The 21,107-nt window shown below is 40.5% G+C and overlaps 1 protein-coding gene across 3 annotated transcripts in view; it reads left to right on the top strand.

Annotated features, from left to right (window-relative positions):
* The window catches only part of gabrb3 (gamma-aminobutyric acid type A receptor subunit beta3), a 32,526-nt gene extending 11,803 nt beyond the window's left edge, over positions 1 to 20,723 (top strand). For 2 of the 3 annotated variants that reach the window (XM_040040276.1, XM_040040274.1), the window contains exons 4-10: positions 5,674 to 5,894; positions 6,974 to 7,056; positions 7,658 to 7,795; positions 11,261 to 11,413; positions 14,850 to 15,094; positions 16,445 to 16,525; positions 17,261 to 20,723. In XM_040040276.1, the coding sequence (XP_039896210.1) occupies positions 5,674 to 5,894; positions 6,974 to 7,056; positions 7,658 to 7,795; positions 11,261 to 11,413; positions 14,850 to 15,094; positions 16,445 to 16,525; positions 17,261 to 17,608 (1,269 nt within the window). In that variant the 3' untranslated portion in view covers positions 17,609 to 20,723. The remainder of the gene's footprint in view (positions 1 to 5,673; positions 5,895 to 6,973; positions 7,057 to 7,657; positions 7,796 to 11,260; positions 11,414 to 14,849; positions 15,095 to 16,444; positions 16,526 to 17,260) is intronic. The other variant, XM_040040275.1, reaches the window with a different exon arrangement.
* Positions 20,724 to 21,107: the final 384 nt, after the last annotated feature.

Raw genomic sequence — 21,107 nt, 5'->3', positions numbered from 1 at the left:
GGTCACTCAGAAGGTAAGAAGAACTCAGCAGCAAATACTAAGGTAGTTCTCTTTATGGAGCAAGCAGCGTTTCACACTGTGCTGCGTTCAGTGGAATATAAAGGCCGTTTTTGCCACTCTAACTGGACGCTTTGAATAAAAATAGAACTTCAAGGGCTTTTTGGGAGCGTAATTCTAGGTTAAACTAAATGAGAGGAACTTTTTGACTCTTTCAGTCAGTTTGAAGCATTGAAAAGACCAAGATCACCCAAGTTTGGGGTTTTTTGTTTTGTTTTTTTACTTTAAGGTCTCATAAATGTTTTAATTACTGAGTTTCACGGTGTGTGAAGAGCTCTTTAAATTTCTTTTCATTATAAATGGCTCATAGTTAACCGCAGAACCAACAGAAGACACTGTGTAATTCATCTTTTTTAATCTTGCTAATAGAGCATGAATCTCTGTCTGTGTGTCTGTCTGTTCTTCCAAAAACCATTCATCAGATCCACTTCAGACTTGGCGGTTTTATTGTTTGGGACCTGAGTGTGAGCAGTGCATTTTTGGAAGCTTGTCTGCCAGTCAGCGATGCCAGCATGTTGCCTCCATTGCTGGGCATTACCATTCGAGGCAAATGAATGCTGCACCAGTGGTTTTATGAAAACGTGTGAGTGGGTTGAGACATAGCTTCATGCACTGTGGTCGTGGTCTTTGTGTTGTCATTGTTGTTTCCCTGCCTTTGCTTCCCTCCGTCCTGTCCATGTGCTGTATGCTTCTGTGATCCCTTGTGTTTCGCTCTCTTCTTGTTTATGTCTTATTTTGCTTCCCGTTTTATTTCGATAGATCCTTTTCTCATGATTCCTGCCTGGATTTTACTTCCTGCTTTTATAAATTCCTACAGATTTTATTTTTCATTTGTGATCCCAGCACGATGAAGCGATCACATGTATAAAACTTTGTTTTCTGCCTTCACCGTTTGTTTTCAGCTGCAACTGCACATTACTGTGAAAAAATCATTTTATGCTGCCTGGCCAGCATCAAAAGGCAGTTAAACTTAAAGCTGAATCTGGTGGGAAGTCACTAATACCCTATTTCTGCTGTATGCTCAGATCACTTTCATAATATGTCGACGTTGTTGTGCTCTGTTGTGTTTTATTTACACAACGTACATAAAACACATTGTGTGATTTAATACATTTCTGGCTCTTTGTTGTGCTTGTTGCCTTTAATTGTCTATTATTGATGTATTGGAGATGTATGTTGGGATGATCCATTATGTTTTTAGGCCTTAATGTGTCTACACGTTCACCAAAGACACTTAAATGACTTAAAGCATGGTTATATCTCCCCTCCACAAAAGCAGCTATTTAACAGCTTTTCTTTCATAATGTAATAGTACAAGATTTTTGACAGCACAACGAATAAATCATTTAATGAACGGCTTGTTTGCTACAGCGTGGGAGGATACAGAGGATGAAACTATTAAATGGATAGTTTGTAAAACACATCTAGCACACTTTGGAAACCTACTGGGAACATCTAACTGTCTCATGGAGTGATGAAAAGCCCCCCGATTGCACGGGGCGAGATTCTCAGAGTGCCATTCCTGCACTCCCAGCAGACATCCTGGTGTTAGGATGACGTAGACGATGTTTGACTGGCACACATTAACCGTGTCTGAGTTTGAGAGTGCGATCGCTCCGAGCCAAAAGTGACACAACAGTCTCAACCTCCCACCGGGCCTCATTTACTCACTGGTGCTGAGAACAAACGCCTTTATGTCTCTTGTGGTCTACGTGATATCTGACAGCAAACAACAGCACCCTTCAAACCCAAACCAACGTGACAAGCATTGCAGGTATTTTAAGAATTTTATCATGAGTTGAGTCATCATATGACGCCAACATCTTGAAAACCTCCGTGGAATGATCTTTGAGAACTTTTTGAGAACTTTTGCTGGTAGATTCTGTCAGTGAAAAAGTGTTTGGCATATTATGACCTCAGTGGTGTAGAATAAGGTAGTGCTGCAGTATTGCTGAGTCGTAATTCTGTATTATCCTTTAAGCTGATTGAGTCTTATGATTTAGTAGAGTAGCTTATGATTGACTGTTTCTTGCAAATAGAAGGTTTGAATAGCAGGTGGGTGGGGCTTATGTGTTTGTAGCCATAACCTTAAAGTACAGCATTTGTGTCCATTCCCAGAGGCATTTGCTTACAGGGAGCCCACCTGTGAGATTTTCAACCACTGGACACGTGATCTGTGCAGTTGTGCAAAATCCCAGCTGCACAGTGACTTATGTGGATGATGTTGGGCATCATTTGAATCCTGATTGGTTGATTAGTTGACCAGGAAGTGAATTCACCTGGAAAGGGAGAAGCGCAAAAAAGATTTTTTTTTTTTAAAATAAAATAACAGCAATGAAGGTAGCGACAGTGGCTGTGGTGGACACTTTTCAGTGCCGTTAACTGTCTTTGTATGTTAGAACTTTTTCCATAGATGCTTGGTGGCCCAACAGCAAAAGCAGGAGTAGCCTATGGAGACCGGTTGTACCACAAATTTTTGACACTGCCCCCTTCTGACAATAGATTCTCTCTGCAGTGGACGGCAGTCCAAGCTGCCAGTGGACTGCCCACCATAATGGAACGATGAGTAGACAGGTGGATCTCTTCAGAGCAGTTTGAGGTCTGAACTCACGGAGATTACTTTCACATTCACTTGCTTAGTACGAGCATCCACCAGGAAAAGCATAACAGATGGCCTGGTAAATGGCCTGCATTTGTATAGCGCCTTTCTAGTCCTTAAGGACCCCAAAGCGCTTTACACTACATTCAGTCATTCACCCATTCACACACACATTCACACACTAGTGATGGCAAGCTACATTGTAGCCACAGCTGCCCTGGGGCGCACTGACATAGGCGAGGCTGCCGGACACAGGCGCCACCGGGCCCTCTGACCAAACAGGCTTACTTTAACTGCTTTTATCTTAACTCTTGATAAGATTCTGCACTTCCAATAGCTGATTAGCTTTTTCCTGCTGCACAACCACTCATTCATATAGCCATATTACTCATGTACAGCGTGGCCATTTTTTTTACTATCTGATGACAACTGCCGAAGCTCCCTCCCCCCCCCCCCAACAACCGCCTCAAATATATGTTGCTGTTTGATCTCTATTCGCCTCTAAAAGCTGGGACTCGTCCTTAAAAAATAACTTCCTAACGATCTGTTATTAGTGGACATAAGTGCCTCTGATAGAACTGGGAAATGTATTTATCAAAGTTCTTTTTGTTTGATAAAGATAAATATAAGTAAAGTTGCATTAGAATTTAACAATTTAATTTTGAAACCATTTCACAATATTGATCTTATACTAGTGAGTCTTCAGATTAAAATATAAATTATGTTATGACTCGTTCAACTTTAATTATATGCTCATTTTTAGCAACAAAAGAATGGCCAGCAAAGTTTTTACCAAGTGGAAGATAAAGATAAAATTTCTTTGGTATCTGGAACGTGATCGTCCAAAAAGAAATTATCTACTGAAACTATTTCGTTCCTCAGACGTGTAAAGTCTTAAACTGCTTGCAGTGTTTGATTCTGTTTTTAAGGGAGGTCTAATTAATGTGTCACATCCTGTTTGGATGGCTTCCACAGGCAAATCTGAGCCTGGATTTTAAGAGCTTAAACAGTCGCTACTTTGTGCAAAGGGTGGGAAACATTTCTCTCCAGAGGGCCTGACTGACACTGATGAAGGAAGACAAGGGTCACATGTTTAATAAAAAAAAATCAAAACTTATGCTGCAATGAAAACATTGCCAGCATAAAGGAAATCCGTAAATGGTACATAATCATGTACCATTACATTGCGACCACATGCCGTGCAGCCAGAAAGCACAGTCCTCATGCATTGATTAATCCAATTACAATCAGATTTATAACCTTGAATTTAACTAGTTGTTGCATGTATTGTGGCACATTGATATCTTTTTCATTAATTAAATATTATATATGTAATATGTAAACATAACCTTTGGTGATAATCTTTAAAAGAGACAAAGTACAACTAGTTAAACACTGGTGGTGTTTCACATTTGGAAGGCCTACCAGCCTGTAACAGTGTACAAAGTCTTTTTGCTCCAAACAAGTGAATTGTGACAAGATCTGGCATCTGAGTCTCTTTCTTGAGTTTTCATTGGACAAGAGTTGACTACGCTGCCCTCCAGTGTGGCTGTCTGACTGTACACAAACTGAAAAGCCTCTGTGGGGAATTAGCCGAGGCCTAGAATAGATCCCTGAGGGAGCCTGCAGGTTACACAGGGTGCTGGGAGCTCGAGGGCGTACAGTACAGCATGTACAGCGAGAGTGATGTGGTATAAATTTGTTTCTGAGCTGCTTGTTTAAAGTAGTCAAGGATAGCTGTGAGATCTGAAGATCTCAAAGAGACTAAAATAGCTGTGGTCCAGACATGGAGGGAGCGTGTTGGTAGATGGGCACCATCGCTGTAGTAGAAGAGCTGTTGTGTAAAGCTGATTCACCCATCCCACAGCTCTGCTGCTTGTGGGAGGAAGCATAATGAGGGCATCTTCTGTTTGCAGGGGGTGAAAGAGAATTGGGAGGGTGAAGGCATCTCAGAAAATAAAACAGTCAATTCGCAAGCCAGGGATTTTCTGAAATCTAACTCACCACAGTTCACTACAGAACCTACACCCAGAACCTGACGAGTTAAAAATGTTTCCTGTATGGCAAACAAATGAAAAAGCCTCACACAGTCACAGTAACGACTGTGCAGCTCTTTGAAATGAATATCTATTCTGATTATACACACACACACGCTGAATTATTCATTGGAATCCATGCTGCATTATAATATACTGTCAAATCACATACACAAAACAAGCTTATTATTTGTCAGTCCTCCAAAACCCAGGTGTCTCTTTGCACTTTGTATACAAAGTAAAAAAAACGCAGTTCTTTCATCTGTTGCGATCAGATCAGCAGTTTATAACGTGACACCACAAAGACCATCCTAAGCAATAATTAGTTCAGCGTAGAGAGAGAAAATACCACCGACGCATTTTTGAACACTTTATTGTGAATATGTTGTTGCACCGGAGGATAGGCATTTTGAGCGTGGACAACTTTCTGTTTATTTCCTGTTTTATTTATTCACGAGAACATAAGTCAGCAGAACACAGCAAAGCGAGATAGTAAAGAGCTCCATTAAAGGGCTGAAAAAGCTTTTGTGTTTGATGGATTAACTCGTGGAGCTAGCTGCAAATGAATGCTCAATAAATTATGGATGCCTTTGTATGTATAGCTGGTAATATGCAATGCTATCTAAAAAAAAAAGTGGTCAGTACTAAACTGAAACACGGTGTTGATACGGCTTGTAGTAATGGAAATCTATAGTTTGAGGGCTTGTGTCAGTCTTGTGCAGAGAGAACAGCTGAGAAGAGTTTCTTTTTAAGGCAGGTCCTGAAATACGATCACCCAGAGCAGACTGACAGTCCTATAAATATCGTTTTTGTGACCAAAAAATCCGTCCAGACCTGCGGGCTGCACAAATCAAGCGCTAAACTTGAAATCCTTTTTAGAAATCCTGGCTACAGTTTGGATGGTGTTTGCCTCCTGTTATGTATGCTATGCACTTCTCTGACTTGCATAGCTACATGACCGTGCTCTTTTACATTTCACAGGACTACACGCTGACTATGTACTTCCAGCAGTATTGGAGAGATAAGAGGCTGGCTTATGCAGGGATCCCTCTCAACCTGACACTGGACAACAGAGTAGCAGACCAGCTCTGGGTCCCAGACACCTACTTTCTCAATGACAAGAAGTCCTTTGTGCATGGTGTCACAGTAAAGAACCGGATGATTCGACTTCACCCGGATGGCACTGTTCTCTACGGCCTCAGGTAAGAACTGCTGTTTAGCTTGACCTTTCAGGATCGGCTTGTATTCTTTATTCATCAGTTTATACGAGCTTCAGTTTTCTTCCCGTCTTGAAAAAAATATCTCTGTAAGACCAACATTTAAAGTGGGGCTCCTCAATTGAGGGGAGGCTGGATTTTCAAGTGCAGTAATTCCACCAGATTCTGGGTGTTTTTAACCAAGTATTATTTGCAACCGGCCTTTATTTCAGCCACTGTTGAAAAAGGAAAACTGTTGTTTTAACCGCGTTCAAGTTCTGTTCTCAGCTCTTTGGAGAGTAGCAGTATGACTCCAGCACTGAGCAGAGCTGCATCAGTGACAGCAGATATGACGTTAAGTCAGAAACAGCATGAAAAGAAGCAGCTGGGGTGGGTTGTGCAGTGGCTTGCACATGCACCGTATAAGAGATTGGATTTGTAGGATTTCAGTGGCTGAACCACTGAGATCAGCTCATATGCTGGGATCAATTTCTTCATGCTGATTCTGTCATGTTTCTAATAATATAAGAATTTGTCAGTTATTTCACATTAGTAACATATTGGCTGTGGACAAAGACTTAGAGGTCATTTTTCTTGTTAATATTCATACATGATAGGCTTCCTCTCATAATATACATAATACTCTCTGCAATTAATTACCAATCCATCTCCGGTGCTTATTGGCTGCATCTGGCTTTTACACCATCGCATAGCTCTCCAAACTGCCCAAGATTCATGAAGTGGCAAAAAGCTTTATTTGTTTTGTTGAAGCAATTTAAGCTGCAGTTCATCACAATTTAATGCTAATGCAGGAAGTCGCATCTCATAACTGCTGTCATACGTTTGTTTGGACTAACTCAGAATTGGATCCTCGGTGTAAATGTGCAAGTCTGAAGAGTCTGGAAATGAGAGTGGAAGTAATTGGCAGGAAGTTTGTTTTTCTTCCTTTAATCAATTAATAATAAAAATTGATGCCATTTGCATCTTCCTCAGATGGAACGCATTTCTCCTAACCATCCTCTGCTCTAACAGCTGTCCTGAATCTAAAACGAGGTCACCTCTCTTTTGTTCCTCTTTTGACTCAGAATCACGACGACGGCCGCCTGCATGATGGATCTGAGGCGATACCCGCTGGACGAGCAGAATTGCACTCTGGAAATTGAGAGTTGTAAGTTTAAGCCCTGCATCTTGTGCTTTGTAAAGAAATACAGCAGACAGCCCGACTTTTTTCATCACTTAAAAATATGAACAGCGCCGTAATTCTCATAAAAAATGTTCAGTCATCGGGTGGAGACAAAAACTGCACAGGCTGCTGAATTGCTCTGGATTTATTAATCTGTCATATCCCAGTGAGATTGCTCGCTGCACCCTCTCCAGTTAAACGACTTCGTCTGCACGGAGAGGTTCTGAGCTGAGCAGACAGTGATTTCCATAGTGGAGCACCGTAATGATTAGTCCAGCTTCATCAGTCTAGATGACGTGTTCGGCTGTCCGTGCTGCCATAAAACTGTTGGCGGTCATGGATCTCATGCATTTGGTATCAGCCTGTCTGTCTGCACTGACACACATCCCCGTGAAGATTCACATCTCATGCAATCAGCACTTACAGGATCTGTGTGATTCATGAGACTTACTCTAAATCAGTTACAGCTACCGGGCGTCCTGATTTCTCTTAAGGATATAAAAATACATCCAGTGAAATGAGACAGATTCACTTTTCAGAGCTTTTCCACTGTTAAGGACACATCATGTGACTTGTTTTCTTGCAGATGGTTACACAACAGATGATATAGAGTTTTACTGGAAAGGAGGAGAAACTGCTGTGACCGGGGTAAAACGCATTGAGCTCCCTCAGTTCTCCATAGTGGACTACAAACTGGTTTCCAGGAATGTAGTCTTCTCCACAGGCAAGTTATGGCACTCGCATTTTTAATGTTTCTTCTTGAATCCATGAAAGAACATTTTAGAGGGTGCATGCTCTCGTTCAGTTGACATCACCAGAAATCAGTTCAGATCTGTTGTCCCTGATTACAGTGTTAAATAACCTCAGTGAAAATAGCTTATAACTGAGATAAAAGCACCTTACCTTGTATTAAGAGTTTGGCACAACGTGTGCTCAGCAAACAATGTAAAAGCAGCACGTCTCACACGCCTCCATCAAGATGCATTCAGATGCATTCTTGCACTTCATCCAATAATCAGTGATCCCAGATTAAAACAGAAGAATAAGACTTTAAAACATGTGCAGCGTCACAGATGAATCTGTCACCTGAACTGCAGAGATGTAAGACTCTGCCGAGGTTGTGTTCTGTTACCTGTCGTCAATCTTGAGACGTCCCAGTATATTAATTCATGACTGGCTGTTTTTTTCGGTGCATTCTATAAAACTGCTGCTTTAAAACTAGATGGAGCTGCACGCTGCTGCAGAAGGACTGCTTGCTTCCTCCCATAGGAGGAAGTGGGTGTTTGCAGGTTCTGGACGTCTCATGTACTAAAAGTTCTGCTGCCTACTAAACACATACCTGTTTAAAATGATCCTCCAGTTTGTAACTCTGGCTGAAGACACACAGAGTGCAGGTTGAGAATTTGGAACTAAATTAAGTCTGACATGAGAATGTCTGCAGTCTCCCATGATGCATTCGATTACACTTAGACAAGAACCTGGACTGAGTCTATTTAGTTCAAACATGCCTGTAAAGGTACAGTGGGTGAAGGGTCTTAGTGCTACTAATGGCCCTAAAAAAGAAGAAAATAACCTGCTTTTTGTGGTGTTGACTCACTTTTCTTTTTATGTATCTGAGCCGAGTCAGGATGATAAACTGTCCTTCATGCAATGACCAGATCTGTTAAACTTTATATTCCCATTGCTTGAAATTAAGAGATGCACTGATCGATGCTGTTGATAAAGAATGGGGACTGTTGCATACAGCAAAATAATGCATTCATGAGGCAGAGTGCTGGCAGCATGAATTATTCTCCTATAATACAGCAGCAACTCAGAGGCATCACAACAGTGATTATCCTCACTGCTGAATTAATGACATGTAGGATGGCTACTGTCCGAGCGTTTCTATACAGATAATGTAGAGAAACCTATTAGAGCTCATTAGGATCACTGTCACATTCTGATACAATAAACTCTAATAAATGGAGTGTCTGCAGATGCTTTTAACTTCTTCTCAACATCCTCTTATTGTGTGTGTGCGCGCGTGTGTTTTAAATTATCATTATCTGTACATATACACTGTGTGTTTGTGTACAAATACTTTTATGTAGAAATCTCTGTCTAGGTTTTGAGATATTTAAAAATTAATATACATATAACCTTTTAAGAATGTGCACACATATTGGCACATAACTTTTACCCCTCAGCCGTAAAAGGCTGATGGGGTATTGTTGTCACTCTGTGACTGGTGGGCGGGTGGGGGACATGGACCAGTAGGTTTGTAAATGCAATAACTTGAGAACGTGGCAATGTAGGATTTTTAAATAGGTGCCGTTGGTGCATGTACTAAAAATCTTGGATAAGTCTGAATCTCAGTGATGACCTCAAGGTCAGAGGTTATGTTTTCTGAAAATCTTGTGAATGAGATCACTTGAAAACAAGGCGATGTAGAATTTTGAAATCGATACCAGGGGTGTGTCTGTCTTGATGCATGCTCAGTTATCCAGATAAATTCCCCAACTCTCTGGGAATGGTACTCATGGCCATTAATCAGTTGTCATTGATCAATGGTCTTAAATCAGTGCTTGTTGATTGATCGTCATGACAATTTACATATTAATGATCTAGAAGCTGACTTCACAGCCCGTTGTTCGTCAGTGGTGCTAGTTCAGTCATTATGCAAATATACTGTTTATAAGGTTGGGGAAACCTGCAGTCATCTGAGACCGAAGAAGTCACTTGGATGAGTGATGACGTCCAGATGAACAGAATCAACTTTTTGGCACAAGTCTGTCTACTAGGAGCCTTTACATTTACAAAGTTTTGTGCACATTCTCAGATACTTATTTTGTTATAAAACTAAACAGAATCAATTGTGGTGAGAAAATTATCCTGGTATCAAAATGAAGGAAAAAAAAGGAGACTTTATTTTAAGCATCCATGGTGATATGCGCCTTGAGAGTTTACCCAGAATGCACTTTTTGTCGCTTACTCCATGAATTACTGGAAATATATCAAACATCCAAGGTCACCAATACTTGTCTCTGTCCCTCTACATCGAGGACACCAAACTTTTGTAGTTTCTTTAAACTATGACACATCCCAAAGTATCGATGCTCACAGTTGGTTATAGGACAAAATCATACTGAACAGCAGCAAAAGATTTTGTCTTCATGTAGAATTGCAGTTTTTAACAGCTTCAATGTGTTGTTCAACCCTGAAAATGTGGATATGTCCGAGTACTTATGAAGTTTGGAGGGCTCATAAATGCTGGGAGAAATAACAAATTAAAAAGCTCCAAACTTCAACCCACCCCAGCCCCCTGAAGCGTCTGTAACTCTGAAAATATTTATGGTGTGAAGGTAACATTTTGTGTGGCTTCGTTAAATATACTGACGCTACTGTACAATAAATGAGCAGACTGCGAGGAGGTCTACTCGAAACCTCTTAGATGTGACTGATTTCATATTCTTATTTCTCATTTTTGCATATTTTTCACACTGAAATGTTTCAGATTATCAAAAAAAAAAATATTAGTTAAAAATAAGCAGACAGAAAATGTAGTTAATGAATGGCAGTTTAAGGGCCACTTAGTTTTTACTTGGTCCAGGTAGGTTTAGATCGCTTTTGTTCCCTTAATCTTTGTCTAAGATTAAGGGAACAAACTAAGAAACTGAGTACTTTATATTTAAATATACATTCATAGGGACTTGTAAACAATGACAACTACTTTTACTCATGAACAGTTTTCATCGACTCTGATATTATATGAAATTCTTAATGGAAACATGCAAACCATTCTCTAATAAGTCCTTTTTCACTCATGCACTGCAACCCTGAGATTTTCATGATACTACCTGGTTGAGCTGTATGTGAAAACCTAAATGTCTAAGTTGGAGCAGATATTAAATGTCTTTAATTTGCCAGATGCCAAGTATAAAGTCTAAGGGTTGGTATATTTTTGTCTTTCTTGTAACGGTCCTGAGCAAGTGGGCTTCACGTGTCCTGTCTCCGGCACCCTTTTCCCCAAAGTTTTGTTTGTTTGCATCATGTGATAATGTGGACAGTGTCTCGTTTTTGCCTGCAGTTCTCGTGTAAATACAGTTGATGAGCTCATCACCACAGAAACCAAATCAAAGTGGAAGGCATCCCCATGTTTCTCCTGAATTATAGAGGCCTGATTTTTACCTGATGTGTTGTCCTGCAGGTGCCTACCCTCGACTGTCTCTGAGCTTCAAGCTGAAGCGAAACATCGGATACTTCATCCTGCAGACGTACATGCCCTCCATCCTCATCACCATCTTGTCCTGGGTGTCGTTCTGGATAAATTATGACGCCTCAGCTGCCAGAGTTGCATTAGGTATGATTTTTCCAATGCAGTGAGTTGACCTCTGGACTGTAGTTTAATCTACACGCACTCTGTGTTTTCTAAGACTTGTGAACAGTGGCCGGCTCTGTGCCAAAGCTGGAAACCAGAAAGTAACACTAAACTGTGACATTATCAAAGTGGCGATTCTGTAATTAGAGGATGGATTTGTGACTGGTTACTTACAGTTATTTTACATCAACATTATGCATTCAGTATCCATCCGTCTGACTTATAAATGTGTCAAATGTAGGACCAGATGAATCTTGACAGCGAAAATATTGAAAGAATTGGCTTGTGTGGGAATGAAAAATTGGTTTGTTTAAAGAATATTTATGTAAAAGAAAGCATTCACAAAGATTATGTAGTAGCACTAACAAAGAAGAATAGTGCTGGTGAGGCATTATGCATTCAAAACTAAACTGGTGAGTTCCTCCCACGTGCCACATTTGAACAGATAAACAACAGATTCAAGAAGAACAAATAATCACAGCTGTGCGTTTCCTTCACTCTGTTTGAAGCCTCTGCATTGTGGTGTAATAGGAGACTCAACTGGATCTCAAGACTCACACTTTCCACTGGCTTCTAGGGCTGAAAAAGTTCACCGTTGTATAACACCATACCTCCCTAACTGCATTGATCGCTGCTAGAATATTTGCCTTAATGGAAATCCTCAATCAGCTTTGGTGCACTCTCAGTCAAGTCTGCGTAAAGAAGAGCACATTAACGTACCAATAATAAAATCTCACTTGAGCATACGCTGTGATTAGATGAATGTAGTACATCTTAGGAAGTCTGGTGGGAAGCTGGATTAGGAAGCCCCTGTGCTGGCTCAGACCTCGTCATTTAACGCACGAGTCGGCTCACTCCGCCGTAACGCCTCCATCATTGAGAAGACTGCTGTCTGGGATGCTGTCAGATCAATGCAAGTTAGAACGCATCCCTACTCCTGTGCTTTACAAAATCAATCAACGGTGATTCATTACAGGTCTCCATTCTCTTTGGTGGGTGGTGTGAATATCCTGAGCAAAACCAAATTAGCTGGGCTACTTAACAGGCTTCATACATGAGGAGCGGAAAAACATGTCTGAAGCGTATGGAGTTTTATGAGTCATTCAGAAAGGTGTAGTAAAATATATATACTTTTAATGCAAAAAGATGTGCACATCCCAGAAGGATATACACATTTTTTAAAAAGATTTTTTTCAAACAGTCCAGACCATTTGAAAAATGGTAAAAAAAAAAAAAAAAATCATATTTTGCATGGTTGGAGCTTAACAAGGTTCCAAGTAGAGCTTCAACATGCAACAAGAGGAAATGGGAGTGAAACAAAAAAATTTGAGCATGCAATTTATTGAAAACAACGCTTAAACTGAAACAGGCTGTTTTACAGCTGATCAAATGTTTAGAACCACACCTCCGAAAAAAATACCCTGTAAACCCCCCAAAACAGAAATCAAAGTTCCAAACAGGATCTCAGTAATGAGTAGCTCCACCGTTACTGTTGATCACTTCAAAAATCTGTTGCGGCATGCTTGATGCGAGTGTTTCCACAAAGTGAGTGGGAACATTTCTGGAAGCGGTGAAGACGGCCGCACGAAAGACATCTACTATCTGGAACTCCATTGTCCATTTTTGTAAACTTCTCTTGCCATCCATCCCTAAAGGTTTTTAATGGGATTTAGATCTGTGGGCGTTGTGTACTGTAGCATTGTCCTGTTGAAAAACCCAGGCGTTACCACACAGACGATGGCCCTCACTCATGAGGGATGCTCTCTTCAACATCTGGACATAGCCAGTGGCTGTTTAACGCCCCTGCACCTCCTGAAGCTCCACTGAAGGAAAAAAGCACCCCAGACCATTATGGCGCCCCCTCCACTGTGGCACGTAAAAAACATCTCAGGTGGGATCTCCCTTTCATACCAGTTACGTTGGAAACCATCAGGACCATCAAGGTTACGTTTTTTCTCATCAGACAATAAAACTTTCTTCCACCTTTCAATGTCTCATGTTTGATGCTCTCTTGCAAAGTCCAAATGGTCAGTTCTGTGGCGTTTAAGGAGATGAGGCCTTTGAAGACGTATTTTGTTTTTGAAGCCCTTCAGTCTCAGATGCCGTTTGATGGTTATGGGGCTGCAGTCGACACCAGAAACGGCCTTAATTTGGGTTGAGGATTGTCCAGTGCTTAACGGACAGCCAATTAGATCCTCTGGCTCAGTGCTGATGAAATTTTGACTTTTTGTTCCATCACCCTCAGGATCATTTAAGCAATTCCAAATGACTGTCTTACTGTGTCCTACCTCAGCAGCGATGCCGCACTGCCAGAGACCCTACTTATGCAGTTCAACAACCCGACCATGTTCAAAAAAGGAAACATTTTCTTGCCTTTGTGAACGGAACATCATGACAGTGTTACTACGTGTCATTTTTGCACAGATTTGGCTTTTTAAAGGCATGTGGTGCTAAACTTTTGATCAGCTGTAAAACAGCATGTTGCAGTTGAAGCGTTGTTTTCAATAAATTGCATGCTCAAAAAGATGTTATGTCTCACTCCCATTTCTTCTTGTTGCATGTTGAAGCTCTACTTGGAACCTTGTTAAGATCCAAACGTGCAAAATATGATTTTTTGCCATTTTTCAAGGGATCTTAAACTTTTGATCGGGTCTGTATTAGCCAGTTTTTTGGGATTTAACACCAGAACTAGAGCTCAGCTGAGCAAACACAGGATTTTAAAATCATCTGTTCAAATTACACTCCTGTTTTGCCACATTTAATAGTTTATTAGGGGCAGATGCCATCTTGAGGAGTCCAGTGATGTAAATATTTTTTTTTCACCATTACTTTCCTACCCCTGTGACATGAACAATAGTGTACAGCAAGTGTTATCATCTTGTATGATTATCACTTCTTATTTTGTCCATCTACTTTTACCTGCTGTGTTCTCAGGGACAGCACTGCGCAGTATTTCAAGGGGTTTGTTGAGTAACCATCTCCTCTGAGCTCTCAGAGTGTTCAGAATCTTGCTCGTCCCTTTGTTATGCAGAAATCGATGCCATGTACCCACTGGCGCTCTTGACTCCCCCACACACTCCATACAGTGCAACATTTTTTGTTTTAATTATGTAAGCCTGAATCGACAGAAATAGACACACCGTCCAGGTCGGCGAGCCTTCATGGAGACACAGAGCATTACTGTAGATGGCGCAAACTACTGAGAGAGTTTACAGTGTGTTTGTTGAGTCTGTTCGCTTGTCATGTGAGTTGTAATTCATCCAAGTTCAGAATATTCAACATCATCCAAACAGACGACTTTTAGCTTCTCAGAAAACAAAAAATCGGGTTCATGGTATTCATCTGGATATGGTCATTTTAGAGATCGGTTCTCAGCCCTCCTTTAGTACTGTGGAAACCGATTTTTTTTTTCTTCCAGGGATCACCACTGTGCTGACCATGACAACCATCAACACCCATTTGAGGGAGACGTTGCCCAAAATCCCCTACGTCAAAGCCATAGACATGTACCTGATGGGCTGCTTCGTGTTCGTCTTCCTGGCTCTGCTGGAATATGCCTTTGTCAACTACATCTTCTTTGGTCGAGGTCCTCAGATGCAGAAAAAGCTGGCCGAAAGGGCGCAGAAGGCAAATAATGACCGCAGTAAATTTGACAGGCCCAAGGTGAGAATTATTTCCAAACACCAAGAAGGTTCATAAAAAACAACTGCGGTGTTTCTTTTAACAAGCAAGGCTGGAATTTAACAACTTTTAGTGCTTATAGCTGTTAAATCAACCATGTGGAGCAATTCTCCTCGGACATCACACAAATATACACGAACTAGCCGTTACATTAAAACCGCTGCTGGGAAATGTCACCATGCAGCATTGTTACAATAATGATAATGAACATTATTGCAGTAATTCATCTGTAGTCATTATGTTTTGGCTCTTCGGTGCCGAGATGCAGCGCTATCGTGATTCAGGTTGTTTTTTTTGTGGATTCCATTTCAAGCAGTGATTTATTTAAATAGGCGTCATCATCATCTGAAAGTTACCTATTTAACTGTGTGGGAGTATCTCTAGCTGCTAACTGCAATAAGAAGACGAGTCGTACAGCAGTTTGTGTGAAAAGAATCCGAATTCTGTCTTGATCTTTGACTCCAGTAAACATTTTTACAGTCTTAATTCTCAGGTCAAGTATTCCTTGAAACTCTGTATTTGAACTGGAACATGTAGAGGATTAATCAGGGTGTGCTTTAGGATGTGTCTGCCTTGTTACTGATTGGTCACAAACCAGTGGCCATGCGTTCAGATCCACCCCTAGCAGTACTGTAGATGACGTCATGTTTATCCGTCTATTAACGGCAGCAAAAATTGTGCTTCGAATACCCTTTAAATATGGGTAACTCTATATAAAAACCCATCTCTGAAAAGATTCCCACCTGAACCCTGAGAGTCTTTTGTGCACATTTATCTTTAGCATATTTAATGAAGCCATGTATCTCATACTATGAATGTTTTCAGACTTTAATCTCCTCAGAGATTTTACACCATTTTCCTCATAATATCATTAATTCAGACATTTTCACCCAAATCAGCTCTAAGAGTCACAGTACAAAGCCAAGACCTCAGCTTTAGTAGAAACAAGCACTGGGGTTGATAACTCACTGAAGAAAACTTCAAAAACTGCATTCTGGCTTAACACCATGGCTTTCAATAGCCTGTGGAATTTCTGGCTGATCAGAACAATTTACACTATGAAAGATCTCCTTTTTACCTACATTTGATGCCAGGATGATCTTCAAATCAAGGATAAAGATGAGCCGATTCTGAGGGATAAGGTGGGAGACGATGATTTTTAATGTGACTGGATCAATACATCCTACAGATGTTTTTTTAATTAATCATCAGTCACAGCTTTAACCAGTCCACACTGAGTGACTTTCTGACTCCTGACTCCGATGTTCTGTGAGCATCTTAGGTGACCGAATCTCAGACAAAAGGGTTTGTCTTTGTCTTTTTCCTGGCTAGTCCATTCTGGAAGGAGGCAATTGCAAGTCTTCGTCTCTTAAACTGTCCAATCAGGTACAAGGGCGTCGTCACTCACGACGGGTGAGTGTCTGTCACTGCCTGTTGTGTTACATCTGTGAAACCTCTGGCTGAAACTTTGCTGCTGCAGTGCAAAGTTTGACCTCATTTAACAAAGTAACACGTCATCACAGCCATTTCTCTAAACACCTCACCGTACGAGTACATTCTGCTTAGCCCGCCTTTCCCACTGTCGTATTTTTGCCCTTTTTTAATGTCTTTATATGTCTGTGTTGCTAACATGCTACCCAGTAAGTGCAATCAAACCATTCCAACCATCATTAATGTCATTAGGCGATTACCTTTACACTGCACTAATTCGGCGGCGCATAGAAAACATGAAGAATCACGAGTTACATTTTAAATTAGTTTACAGGATTTGAGGTTGATCTGTGAAACCACAGCCAAAAAAATAAGAAGACAAATATTCACTTTTTCACCTCCTCTCATGCCTTGTGGTCACCTTTTTTATATCTGTGTTCATCCTGTGCCTAAACTGGTCTAAATGATATATCTGTTTTTGTGTGGGAAGCAATAGTTGTCACTACATTAGTATTAAAGCCGGCCAGTCCAACCTTGAGCTGATTTGTGAGAAGACATTTAATTTTGGGACAGAAAAACCTGCCTTTGAAGGTCGCTCTGGTTCCCAGGCTGTCAGCCTGCGAGAGGAGACCGACCCCGGGGAACCGACGCGTGCTGCACATGTGTCGTCAGTCGCTGTAGCCTGTTTTAAACATCGCTGCTGTTTGTCGGTCCTAGGTCGACTCCCAGGGGAACATTTTGCTGACAACCTTGGAGATCCACAACGAGGTGGGAGGGAACGAGATAACAACCAGTCTGAGCGAGACCCACAACTCGTCCTCCATGGTCTTCGACAACTCAGCTATCCAGTACAGAAAGCCAAGCGGGTCACGCGAGTTGGGCCGCCACAGCCTGGACAGGAACGCACATCTTAAGAAAACCCGTCTACGAAGACGGTCCTCGCAGCTCAAAATCAAAATCCCAGACCTCACTGATGTGAATGCCATCGACAGATGGTCACGGATTATATTCCCCTCTGCCTTCTCCCTCTTCAACCTCATCTACTGGCTTTATTATGTTCATTAATGCACTGTGTTTTTTTTAAGCCCATGTGATTCTGGTTTATGACTGAGAGAAGCCTTGTGTGGCCGACCCGACACGGTAACGTCCTGAACGCTTTTTTAACATGATACGTGCAGAAAGAATCATGCACAGCCACAAGGATTTACCTGCAGAACATGCATCTTACAAAGACTTGCATGTGAAGTCAGCCCTGTGATCACCTGCGACTCTATCACACGAACTGAAACACACTTTTGCAGCACTGCATCTCCAAAAGATGATTTAAGTTGGTTTCGATGAGTTGCTGAAACCTTCCCCTATAATTTCAGTATAACATGTGGCCACACTATTAAATTTAATCGTAAAGGTTTGTAGTATTATGACAGCGCTAGCCTTCCTTATATCTGCACATGGACAAAGGTGGACCTGTAAGATCCCATACACCCAGACTAAACAGACTTTGCCCAGGCGGGAAATTATTTGGTATGAAATCAGCCATAAAGGAATAGTTGTGATATTTTGGGAAATGTGATATTACAAAAGCCTAGTTGAGATAAAATGACATTAAAACATTAAGGCTGCATCCAGTTTTGTTATTTTTCATGATGCCCTCTGTTTGTCGTATTATATACATCCAGCATACCCCTTTTCCTTACAATTGTGCACTTTTGTTTCTCCCAAAATGCCAAAGCTCGTTAAGTGTTTAGTTCCAGTTGCTTCAAGACGATAGAAACAGAGTCTGTGGTCAACAAGCTCAATCTAGAAGTTGTACCAAGGTTACAGGAGCTGGACCGTGTGTTGTTGTCCCTGTGCCGTTGTTCAAATGTTCCCTAGACTTGAGATCATTTGGTTTCAGTTCAAATTGTATTTAAATTTAATGGAAATACTACTTTCTTAAAAAGTTCAGTAAGTTTTTGCTGATCCTACTGACCAAAATCTTTGTTAGCATTTCTGCTAATCAAATAGTTTAATGCTATGCTCATTTCTATCCTGTAAGTTCTTGTTGATGATGGAAAGTAACTATAACACGTTACTCTATGATATCAAAACAGAGCCATGTCTTTGCAGTCGGGAACAATAATGACCTTCCTGACACAACATGTAGTATTTCTGTAAAAGTAGAGTTAGGATTATCGCATGTCATTGATGATGACTCAGAAAGTTGAGTATAAATACCAATATCCAATCAACTTAGATTAATTTTCAGAACCCAATTTTAAATAACAGGAATAGAACCAGTACTGCATTTTAGAAATAACTTTATTTTCTCATTTAGTGCCATGAATGAAAGATTTTTAAAAGGTTGGAAGAACTAGCCCTAATCGTATTTCTGATGCTAACACATCATGCCACTTCAACCACTGCAATAAAATTGTCATTTTAACATTTTTGTGTGAACAAATTAGGTCATGAGTGATGTTTTGTGTTACTCTGTGGGCTTTTGAGGCTAGTACATGGATTATTTTCATATTTGTTCAAAGCAATGCTAGCAATTTACCGCTAAGCTAAGCTAATCCTCTAAAGAAAATGCAAAAATAAAAGGACTTCCCAAAATATCAAACTATTTTATCAACGTGTGCATTTACACATTTTCAAAATGCCATATTTCCGACAAAAACTGGAGAGATTGTGTGACCTTAATACAAAGGTTTCCAGGCTTTTGTAGTGATTTTTTTATCGAGGAATGTATTAGAACAGTTTACATCGTCCCACTATTTTTGTCACGTTGCTTTCTGTTGATTTTGTGAAACACGTACATAATACAGCACAATCCATAACTTCCTTGTTTGTTTCAGACTGCATGTTGTACTGAGGACTGAGTCGTGGCTGCAGATCCCGACCCTCTGGGGATTTGATGTACATACTGTAACTGTGCACATTTTTTCTCAGCTCACAGTAATTACATGGCTATGTTGTCAACGGTGTTTTGCTCAGTGATTTCTGGCCTCGCTGTTCTGTTTTTGTTAGTCTTTACACAAACTTATCATTTCCTTTTTGTGACAGTAAATATAAAAACACAATATCAGTTCGTTATCATTTCCATTTTTTCCTAAAGGTAGAGCATGTGAAGTCTTGTTAAGTGAAGGAGGAACTGATTGGAGGTGTGTAGCGTCTCCTAAACAACCATTCCTGCCAGACACAGCTTACAACATGCCATCTGACTGCTTGCTTGAGCAACTCGCAGCGCGTAGGAGTGACACCACCTGTCAGTAATCCTCGCAGCTCGGTGACATCCATGCGCGCCGGCCTCACGGAGCCCAAAATCAAGAACGAATCGCACATAACGAACGCTTTCTCAATGGGCTTCGCATTTTTTTTAAACACTTTGCTTGATGATCTGTTTCTGCAGACACTGCAGCTTTTTCCATGAAGTGCTCCACCTTCAAAGTCTTAATGGGTCAGGAAGATCGGGGCAGGAAATGGTACATATTTTTGGCATATGCTAAATAAATCAAAACATTTTAATTCATAATTTTTGGTCCGAGCACTATAAATATCCGTGCTACGCAAACACAATCCGCTGCCAGGATTAACCCTTGCTGTGCAATTACATTACAGACATTATAATATAGATTTTATATCTTTTTATCTCTCTCAAGGATATCCATTCCTATTTAACCATCCATCTACTATGAATGGAAAGATCAATACACATCTGGAGAGATATAAGTAGATTTTTGTGTTTGTCTTTTTCCATCTTTGAGAGATGGATAAAAGCATCTGTGTGGATATCTGTCTGTCTGTGCCATGAACAGAAGGTATTTTTAGCCATCCTTCTATATTGTACCCTATATGGTACCCTGTTGAAATTTTACCTTTGTGTCCAATATGTGAGCCCAAGTAAGAGTAAATACACATCAGCGATCATTATTGACAAGACACTGTGCCAAAAAATGAAAACTTAATTGTATTCATGCATATTTATGCAAATATCATGGTACACTGTGGTGGACTTTGCCTGCCGTATAGTTTTTCCTCAAGCTTAGCTAACAACTGAATTGCAATAGTGTTCCCACCTTAAATAAATTAGTGACGTTTTCTTGGAAATTAGGAACATATGTTTTCATTAACTGTTTTTTAATAAGTTATTGTTACATGTGTGATGAAAGTAACAGTATACTCATTGTTTTTGGGTCACATTTAGACATTTAAGTTTAAATATTATATTGAATATTGTGCTCATAAATATACACTGATTAGTGTTTAATTACATCTTTCAACAAATTGATGCTTTCTCACAAACTGAGAATTAATCCATTAAACATAAATACGAGCGGAAGCTGGTTTGTGGAAGTCGTCACATGGCCCTGCCATCTTGAATACAGTAGCCGAGGTGGGCATCACAGTTCCACTTGATCACGTTTTATGTATCGCTAGAGATCGAACACATACGTAAAAACGGAGAAGAGAACACGAAGGCATTCTTGTGCTTTAGGAACAAATTTTAATTCATATCAGCAAGATATGAGAAGAAGAAGACTAACTCAGTCATGGCATCAACCGTCCCCTTTTCTCAGATTAG

This window comes from Simochromis diagramma, unplaced genomic scaffold (assembly GCF_900408965.1).
Source record: "Simochromis diagramma unplaced genomic scaffold, fSimDia1.1 OVJJ01000026.1, whole genome shotgun sequence".
NCBI lineage: Eukaryota > Metazoa > Chordata > Actinopteri > Cichliformes > Cichlidae > Simochromis > Simochromis diagramma.
Note: the sequence above shows the minus strand (reverse complement) of the source record. Positions and strands in the feature narration are given on the sequence as shown.